Source organism: Sorghum bicolor, chromosome 2 (genome assembly GCF_000003195.3).
Source record: "Sorghum bicolor cultivar BTx623 chromosome 2, Sorghum_bicolor_NCBIv3, whole genome shotgun sequence".
Taxonomy (NCBI): Eukaryota; Viridiplantae; Streptophyta; class Magnoliopsida; order Poales; family Poaceae; genus Sorghum; species Sorghum bicolor.
The window spans coordinates 12,275,936-12,286,157 of record NC_012871.2 but is presented as its reverse complement, the minus strand read 5'-3'; the positions used below and the strand labels follow the sequence as shown (position 1 = coordinate 12,286,157).

Below are 10,222 nucleotides of genomic sequence, written 5' to 3'. Positions count from 1 at the left end.
AACATATCTGTAGGGCAACAAATTCATCGCCACCAACCATTGCTCCAAAACAATCGCCAGGGATATCTTGCTGGCCCCCACCTGGTACGAACCAGTTGCATCTCGAAAACACAAAACAGTGCAATCCGAACTCTGACAAACAGGTACACTTACCAAGCATCAAGACCATACACAATTCAGCTGCCAGCCCTGCTACCAGGGCCAAGACGCTACACAGATGAATCAACCCTGCTGGATCACACCTCACGACAGCCAAAGAGAGCTGGACTGGGAGTTTTCATCATTAATACAGAAATGCTTCCACCACAGAACATTTACATCAAAGGGAGTATATATGATGCACTCGCATTCAACATAGTAGAATTTAGGTGCTCGGGGGCACGCATGATGCTCTTATTTGGTGGGACGTGCGTTTCATTTTTCAAATCCTACCCGTTGCTTCGTCCTACTCACCTGTGGTGCGAGCAGCAGAGCGCCTAGCGACGAGAGGAAGGACCTAATGGGATGTGGTGTCTCTGCACGGAGCTCGCTAGGTAGACGGTGGTTCATAGATCACCTAAAATTTAATTCAAGGTTAAATTATAGTAGACGAGCTCTCTAAAATCAAGAAAATTACACATATATCACTCTATAATTTGGTTTTATATATATCTAAAATGGATCATCCTTGCTCTAGATCCTGGCTACGTCATTGTTACCCTTACATGTATGAAAAGACGTGACATGGAGGGCTGATTTATTTACGTGCTTATTAAACTTTGAAGTGACCCCACGGTGACCAAGTCCGTGTGGCCCATCTCGAGATTGATCACTCTAAAATAGCCATGGACGATGTATGTTTTTTCTTTCGTTTTGCTAATATTAAAAATGAGAGTTTCTTTGTTATAGCGCTATATTGGATTTTTTTTATCTATTATATTAGTTAGAACAACTAGCATGCAACGATGGAATAAAGTTGGACTTTAAGATGTACTAAACTCGTGTAATGCCAGAAATGTTTGCTAGCCGAATCTAATAGTATTGATGTTGACATTATTTCGTCGATCGTAGCCTGTTTGCGTAATACTTCCAGGGCTAATTCTCTTCCTTTGCAAGAATAATATATGTAACCCACGAGTTGTTGCATAATCTAATGTTTGCTAGCCGAATCTAATAGTTGTGCTAATTATCGTAGCCTGTAACTTGTGAAACTTGCGATTTTTAGCATGTGAAATATGATCTGTTAAGTATATTATGTTATGTGAATTGTGAAGTATCAAAGTCTATGACTTGAATGTGATTTATTTATGTTTTGTTTAGTTCCGTATTAAATCTGGTGTTTTTCATATAGCAGGCCATGGACTGGTCCGATGGACTATTGGACCTCATGCTCTTCGAACCGGTCCGACCCGAAAATCGGCCCACGTCTCGTGCCTGAGTCGTCAAGCAGGCACGGTGGCCTGTGGAGGCACGGCCTGATGGCACGCGGGGCATACAGGCTCGTGCGCTATCGGACCGTGTCTAGCACGGGGCCGTGCCATGCCGGACTGGGTTGACCTGTTGCTCAACTTTAGTTCCGCCACTGGGAGCGTCCTGTACGTCGCGCTTGCCTTAGGCCTCGAACTCTCCGGGACGCGGTTCCTGTGGGCTCTGCGCCTGCTGAGTTGCGCCATGTCGCCGCCCCCGCCGCTGCTGCCGGATGGATTTGAGGCGTGCATGCGGGGGCGCGACGCCGTGTGCACGGGCTGGGTGCCGTAGATGCGTGTCCTCGCGCACGCGGCCGCCATTTTAGTCTAAATTTGAAACTTATTTTAGATCTAATCCGGAATTGGGCCCGCCACCATGCATGGCGGGGCAAATGAACTATACCTTGCCATGCATGGCGGCGGGGTGCAGGTGACAGGTAGCCTGTAGCCCGAGGGGCATGCTGACGTGGCTCGGCAACGTGGAAAGGTGTACCCCACCACGTATTATGGCGGGTTAGCCTTCCCCGCCACCCATCGTGGCGGGGTACGGCCATGGAGTTGGATGTAGGACAGAAATTGTTGATGCGCGATCTTAAGGTGCGTTGAAGCTGCTTCAGTCGCCAGATCAGCCCATCTATAACATTATCGGATCAAGGGCTCCAGAACAGAAGAAGGGAAAATAACTTGCTTCTTTGTATGAATTGTTTTGAGCACAATAAGATTCTTTTTTTTTTTGGTTTGTTCTTTATACCTGAGTGATTCAGGCGTTACTTGTCCTACTGGTAGGATGAATTGTAGCCAGAGACACCTATTTTACCTCAGGAAGGAATGTTTTGAGGAGGCAGACGCTACAGCTAGATGCACTTGCAAAGGTTCCCAAATATGGTCTTGTAGTATTGCTTGCAATCTAATTAGCATTACATATTTCCAATATGATTTAGATAGCATAAGTTTGTAAGGATGATCAAGAAAGAAAAATGCTCTTTATCTTTTGCCATTGTGATGGCTTAAGCTCTGTATCTGTGACCACCCTGGAAGCTCAATATATCCTCAGCTGCCCATCTTCGTCTCTTCGACTGGTCTTGTCACATTTTTTTGACTATGCTATGTCTAGCGGGCAGTTCATTCATGCTGTTACGTAATTTCGAGACGTTTTTTGCGAACATGTAACTGCATGTATTTTATTAGTAAGAGGATAGAATTACACAACGGCCATTTGCACAAATGGGCGAGCTGCCCTTCATGCGCACAGCAGACAGCACTAGAACACACGCCCACAACTAGGGATAAAAACGAACCGGATACGGACGGATATCACTGATATTATATTTGTTTTCATATTTCTGATCGAATTCGGATTTGAATACGGATAATGTCAAATATGTCGGATAAGATAGGATTGATGTCGATATTATAAATATACGATTTAAGTATTCGAATACGGATATGAAATCGGATGTTGAATATTCGGACTCGAATACGGACAGATCGGAACCCCTCTAAACGAATTCGGTCTCGAATACGGTCGGAAAATATTGATACCGTTTTCATCTCTACCCACAACAAAGCTACTAAAGGCTACTTGCAGTTCATGTTGCCAGCTGAATTGTGCGACGACACCAAAGCGCTTCCCTATCTCCTTAGCACCTAGCATGGTGGACATCCCGATGAAGAACCTGTACGCCGAGGAAGTTGAGTATGATCCGTCGTTGGTTGGACCAGCTAGCGCCATCCCAAAAGAACGGACGTTGTCTGGCCATTTTAGTGGGCCGGGTAGAACCCGCCATGATGCGTGGCGGCCACGTACCCCGTCACGTCAGTAGGCTCCTCGGGCTGTAGGTCACGTGGCAACTGCACCCTTCCGCTATGCATGGCGGGGTATAGTTCATTTGCCTCACCATGTATGGTGATGAGGCCAAATTGTCTAGTTTTGAAAATCTTTTCAATTCTAAGTTACATCTAAAATATGTTTCAAATTTAGACGAAATCACCGTGGGCGCGTCCCCGACGCACTGCGGCTGGGGATCCGTCGAACAGGGCCTCATCGCTCGGGTCATGGCGGACCGGGGCATCTGCGTGGAGGTGGCGCAGCGCGACGACGACGGATCGTTCCGCAGGGACGACGTGGCCGCGGAGGCCGTGAGGCGCGTGATGGTGGATGGCGAGGAGGGAAAGATGCTCGCACGCAACGCGAGGAAGCTGCGGGTGGAGGTCGTCGGCGATGATCGACGAGCTCGTCAAGACGTCAACTGCTTGGAGAGACAATGCTTCACTGAGTGAACTAACTAATGACAATATATGTATCTACTCGCTTCGTCCATAAATAAATACATATCTCGTTTTTTAAAAAGTTAAATACTTTTAAATTTAACTAAATATATATATATATATAAATATTATATTATATAAAATATATTTTAAATATACTTTTATAATATATACTTATTTGTATAAATACAAATATTAATATTATTTGATATATTTTTAATTGAACTTAAAAAAGTTTGATTTATTGGAAAAATGAGATGTGCATATATTTATGTATAGAGGAGAGATAGATGCATTAAGACAAATAGCTATGTTTTTTTTTGGGGAGAATGCTGAGTTTTTTTTTTTTTCACTTCTCCTATGTGCTTTCAGCAATACAGGTACGTTGTGTCTGGTATTTGAGTTGAGGGTGGGTCTTTTAAAAACAGAGAAACTTCTGGGGAGTGAAACCGACTTTACTCTTTCATTAGTACAAATTGAGCCCTGCCAAACAAACGAAAGCATTTTTGTGGATATATACAGCTTGTCCAATCGAAATAAACAAAGTATATATGTACACTAACAATCCAGCCCTGAGTATAGATCATCCAATGCAGTGTAAAGAAATTTGGCAGCATTTGGCCGTTCCACATTCCCCGTGAGAATGTCGCTGGTTGTCAGATATGGGTCACCATAGAAGCGCAGATTAGCGTCCATCCGTGTGGCAACTAGATTCCCTTCTAATGAGACGCCAATAAATGCACCTGTAAGTGAAAAAAAAGTGAAATTAGTTATGGCTGCGGATAACCAGAGCAGATAGATTCATCCATGATGGAGCATTTTCCCTGAAGGACATGTACCCAAACAAATGTTCCCAATGATTAATCCTCAAAAGTTGGGAATTAAGTCAAAAGAATATCCATGTTAGCACTCAATCAGGAAAGATGTTAACAAATGGGCTACGATCTAAACAAATAAAATATTCAAATCCGGCAATGCATTAAACTTATGAATTGCCAAAAGTAAATAAAGCTTTTGTAGACTACATTTTCTGATAAATTGTATGGTCATTGCACATTTATTTGTTTTTCCAATAGTGACAAGCCCAAAGCAGTGGCAGATTGAACATGACATCAACAGTTACCTTTGCTGCAGCTATATGTATAGCAAACTCCTGATCCTTTATCACCAGCTCTCAGGTCCGCTTCTAGTACTCTGCCCACAGGTCCTGCTGCAGCACTTACACCTGCTCCAAGTGAAAAATGCATCCGACTGCAGAAAGTTTGGACAGCTTCTGGGCCACGAAGCACTATGATGAAATCCATAAGCTCACCACCAACCTGTATGTGCAAAGACAAGTACATAAAATGGAACCTGAATTTATCTACAAAAAGAGCAATCAACATAAAAATGTAGTGTCGTAAAACTCATGAGGCTAGCCAAATAAGATATCACAGCTGTACCATTTTCTACAAAAAGTAGCAAGTTTCAGACACATGTTTCTCAATGAACCCCAGGCAGCACAATAAGTCATGATTTAATACCTAAATTTAAATTAGCCTGACAAGGTGGATTCATTCATGTTCATTCCTTCCCCTAAATTCGGAAGGGCATAGGCAAAATAGTTATAATCAATAAAGAACATCATATCATTTGTGCTAAACAGAACTTATAAGAAGCAAACAGAGTGACGAATCATTGTCTGCGCAATTCCTGTGATCACAAATTTTCATTTGTAGCAAACCACTGGGTTTTAAACAATGAAGACAGAGATATAGTTGAAATATACCACACTGAACGTCTCATAAGCAAATAACAAGTGAGGCGCATAGTTCCTAAGAAAATACCACACAGCGAGCCATGGAAATAAAAAACCGCAACACTGCATTTGCAGTACAACAGAAGGTGGTGCCATCTACTATTTATCAAGTGAAGAATTAGAAGTTGACCATACAAACCTGTGCTCCCCATCCAAAACCAGCAGAAACTATAGCAGATGGTGCAGACCATGATCCATCAGATCTTCGAGCAACTACCAGCCCAGTTCCAAGTTTGTAAGTAAGAATAGCACCAGCTTTTGCAACTGTCAATATGGCAAGCCCACTTGCTCCACTAAGAACTGCATGGGGAATAGACTTCTCAGGGTTTATTCTTGCCACCTGCATTGAGATTTTTTTATGGGTGTATTAGATTCAGACTCTAACTTGTTCAAAGCACTAACATGCAAATATAGAATACAAGAAAATGAAATTCAGGAACCTGGCTGTAACTTGACAAGGTATTTGCTGCCTTGTAAATCTCATGCTCCATGGTTAATCCGATGGGCAAATTTAACCACCCTCTTGCACAAGTCCAATCCATAACATCATGCTTTGCAGTTTGTGAGGCATTGCTGACAGAATTAATCAATAAGTTCTGCAATGGATCAAGCCTATCATAACAGGCATCACAGACTCTTTGTGGATTCCGCTCACGGAACTTGGCAGGCAACAGGGATCGTCCTTTTGAGCAGGCCCTGCAAAATATCCCTCCACAGAACCGACAATGATGCCTTCCACGGGTAAGGGCAGTGAAAGGAGCAGCACACTGCATACACGCGCTGGCATAACTGTCAGGAAGCCATTCTGGTGGCTCTGCTTCCAGTACAGCCCTATAAATGTTATAATTCAAGGCTTCTTCATCAAGCACTGGTGGAGCACTTGGCATGTAGACTGAGGAATGCAAGAATGTGTTACCATCATCACTTGACCCAAGGAATGAGACGCTGGTCTTAGTGTCCTTGGGCTGTTCAACTTCAGTATTTCCCAAATTGCGACCGATTATTGCAATAACTCCGCCCAGCAGATTCTTAATGTTAACTGGTTTCTGCACCTTCACAGGCGCAGAGCCCCAATATTCATCAGGACATTGGTATCCATCAAGGAAATCAGCTTCCCCGTTGAAATCAAACTCCTTTTTCCCAGACCATTTCGGCTCAAATGAGTTAATGAGGTTTCCAGCTGTACCCAATGCCCCTTCTATATGCCGAGGCAACGCGTTTGGATCAAATGAGTTGATCGCATTGCTAACTGTTTCCGTAACTTTTGACTGGATCTCATCCTTGAGGCTGTTTGTCACGCCTGGTGCAGGCAATGGGTGATACGAGACAATCTCCCTACGCGTTGACATGGCGATCAATGTCTAGCACATGACCTTCTGAAACAACAAAACCAAAAATGAGAACATGTTTAATGTATCTATACGATGTACAAATATCTACATAGAGAAGATAAACAATCAGAATTGCTAGTTTTGACTATATGAGGACCCCCGCCCCCCCCCCCCCCCCCCCCCTCATTCAGCGACAACCATGACAGGCTCCAGAAATTGAAGTTGGGGGCTGATTTGAGTGGAGATTGTATTGCTGCTCCCCATAACCAAGCACCACACTATTGAAGCTGGGGGCTGATTTGGGTGGAGATTGTATTGTTGCTCCCCATAACCAAAGCACCACACCACTCTCAGCTAAAATCTATCTACCACGACTCCTTTTGCAGCAAAACCCACATTGAATTGCGGAAACAGCACGTAAGATATAATTTTGGGGGTGTGGTTTGTTTGTGAAGAAAAAACGGATTTATATATATATATATATGTTCAGCGGAATAGGCCGCGACCGAAAAATGGAAGAATCAGACGGAAACAAATCTCCGGCTAATTAACCGAACGACGAGGAAATGAAGGCTGCGATTCAGATAGTGATGCAGAGAAAGGAGAATCTCTGGTCTAGGGTTACTTACGAACGCGAGGAAGAGGAGCGCACGCCAGTCAGTCCGAGCCCAGGCGGCGGCTCTCCGCCCTGCTCCGTGCCGGCGGAGAGGGCAGGCGCGCGGCGACGCCTCTGGACTGCGGATGCGGAAGCGCAAAGGTTGCGTGGCTTGTTGGGCCGAGTCGAGTTGCCGGCGGCAGGACGACCACGGTGCACGAGTGGGGGGAGGAATGAAGGATAGGAGGAAGAGGACGACTACGCGACACGACACCACACGACGAGAAATTTTGAAACTTGACCCACAATTCGCGTGCTCCTTAAAACTTAACCCACAATTCATAAGCCTTTAGAAATATGACCTAGGTCGCGCGAATTCTTTGAAAATTTAGTCTTTTCGGGATTTTAGTGATTTCAGTAATTTCATCCATGTTTTGCCACTGTTTAGGATCCGAGAAAAGACCAAACTGCCCCTTCCTCATTCCACAGAGCCTGCACACCTCCTGGACACATCGGTTGCCATCCAGGACCCCTTCTGGACGTATGCAACCGCCCACTTGCCTTCAAGGTGATAAACTTCAGCACGAATAATAAAAAATATAGAATAACAGCATAGATTTAATAAGAGTACAAGTTCACATAGATTTAATAAATAGGTTCACATCAACCACTTAGCCAGAAATAGTACAGGTTCACATAGTTCAAATAAAAATAGCCATCAGCCATACAAAAGAATCTCATCCAACCAATTTAGAACCACAAGTTCACATACACAAAAGATGGCTGGGAATCTAAAGGAGACACAGAAAAGTCTCATGGCATTGATTATTCAAGTATTCATGTTTTTCCCCTTCCTTGGAGTGAGTTTCTTCTTGTGAGCTAGCATCTTCCTTGCACTCTTCCTTGGAGTTGTCATTGTATTACTGGGGCCTTCTCCGGTTTCACTTGTCCCTCCAAGTCCCCCCATTGTTAGTTGCAATTGGCTATAAAATGAGAAAGGTTAATTGTAATAGGTTTAAAGGAGAAAGAGGCTAGTGTTGATTTTAGTTTTTAAGAATCACCTTTGCCTCCTTGTAACAGGTCCAGGGCTGTTGTTGATTTCACTTGTGCCTTCTGCCACTACAAGCTTCTGCCTTTTGGATGGACTAGGAGTTGCATCACATTTACCTTTGGTTGAACCAGCAGGCCTCCCAGCCTTCCCTGTCTTTGCTCGACTTTTTCTGTACATGAAAATTGAGATGAGTAAAAAAAAATTCAGCAAGTATGCATTAAAAAGACATACACATTTACCTCTTCTTTGTTCCATTTCTAGGGCACTTTGGAGAGTTAGACCTATGGCCAAGTTCACCGCAGTTTGGACACTTAACCTGCCACATGCCTTTGCCCCTAGGCTTGTTTCCCTTGTTCTCTAGGCAGCTAGGTATTCTATTTTTCCTCACTCTTCCAACATTTCTCTTATCTAGTGGTGGCATCACTTTGAATCCATGTACACGCAGCCACTGAGACTTATCGGGCAGCGGTTTGATCACACCACCATAGACTTGTCTAAAATGGTGCACTGAATAATATGGATCCAAGTAGTCTTCCATCTTAGCATTTCTGTATGTGATGATGAGTGCCAAAGCATGTGCACATGGCTTACCTGACACTTGCCACTCCCTGCAGGTGCATACATGATCCTTAATATTCACCACATGTCTTATGATCTTTTGTGAAGCAGTGACCTCTGACACTTGTGCTTCATCCCTTCCACCTTTTTCTATTTTCAAGTTACCAAGCTGTCGAGTCATTGCATACAGCTGGCGTACAACAAGTGGTAGCATTACATGTCCTTCAAATTTTTCACCTATTCTTCTCCTTCTTGCATAAAGTTCCATGAATTTGGACCTCAGTTTGTCAGCAAGGTCAGCCACTGGAAGGTCCTTAAGCTCTTTCACCCAATTGTTCCAAACCTCTGACACATTGTTGGTGATGTGGTCACACTTTATTGCCTCTGAGAATTTGCTCCTCATCCACTTCAACTTGTGATGGGTATTCAACCATGGCTCAACATTCTTGTTTACTGCATACATCTTCTTCATCAAGTACTCATGGTATTCTGGTTGACAAGTCCTGGCTGCAGGATGCATTCTCCCATATGCCTGACCTTGAAACCTCTTGCTAAAATTCTTCATAAGATGGACAAAACATTCTCTATGCTCTGCCTGAGGGAATACCTTCTTCACTGCATTCTCTAGGCCCTTGCAAGCATCTGAACTAATAGCTAGGTGAGGTGGATTACCAATTGCCTTTTGCAGCTGCTCCATAAACCAAGTCCAATTATCAGAAGTCTCACCATCAAAAAATCCGAATGCAACTGGAAAAATCCAGTTGTGCCCATCTAGTGCTGTAGCTGAAGGTAGGTGACCATTCCATCTACCATTCAGAGCTGTAGAATCAACACTCAAAAATGGCCTACAACCATTGAGGAATCCATCAATGCTTGGCTTCATACAACAGAAGAACCTGTGAAAAAATACACCTTCCTCTGTAACAGCAAACTCTATCTCTACAACACTTCCTGGCATTCTCAGCTCAATCTCTGCCTTGAAGTTCAACAAATAACCAAAACTCTCTTCCCAATTGCCAAAAAGTTCATCTCTTGCATGCTCCCTCCCAAGATGTACAGTTGGGTACCCAATTGTGACTTGATACTTTTCCTCTAACTCTTTTTTGAGTTCTGTTGCAAGCATTCCTGGATTCTTCTTTAGATAAGGGATTGCCCTATCTCTTACCCATTTGTAGC

General features: G+C 43.7%; 1 protein-coding gene across 1 annotated transcript; it reads right to left on the bottom strand.

Moving 5' to 3' along the window:
* Window positions 4,151–7,704, bottom strand: LOC8084602. The gene is made up of 5 exons (XM_002459643.2): window positions 7,472–7,704; window positions 5,952–6,887; window positions 5,651–5,851; window positions 4,837–5,032; window positions 4,151–4,456 (listed from the first exon to the last, which is right to left on the bottom strand). The coding sequence occupies exons 2-5, from the start codon at window positions 6,858–6,860 to the stop codon at window positions 4,272–4,274; spliced, it is 1,491 nt and encodes a 496-aa protein (XP_002459688.1). The 5' UTR covers window positions 6,861–6,887; window positions 7,472–7,704; the 3' UTR covers window positions 4,151–4,271.

Excerpts from the sequence above, each read along its gene's own strand:
- LOC8084602 (XM_002459643.2), bottom strand. The coding sequence starts at position 6,860 with ATGTCAACGCGTAGGGAGATTGTCTCGTATCACCCATTGCCTGCACCA. Across the intron at positions 5,852-5,951 it reads CCTTGTCAAGTTACAGCCAG|GTGGCAAGAATAAACCCTGA; the intron begins GTTCCTGAATTT and ends ATCTCAATGCAG. Across the intron at positions 4,457-4,836 it reads TACATATAGCTGCAGCAAAG|GTGCATTTATTGGCGTCTCA; the intron begins GTAACTGTTGAT and ends TTTCACTTACAG.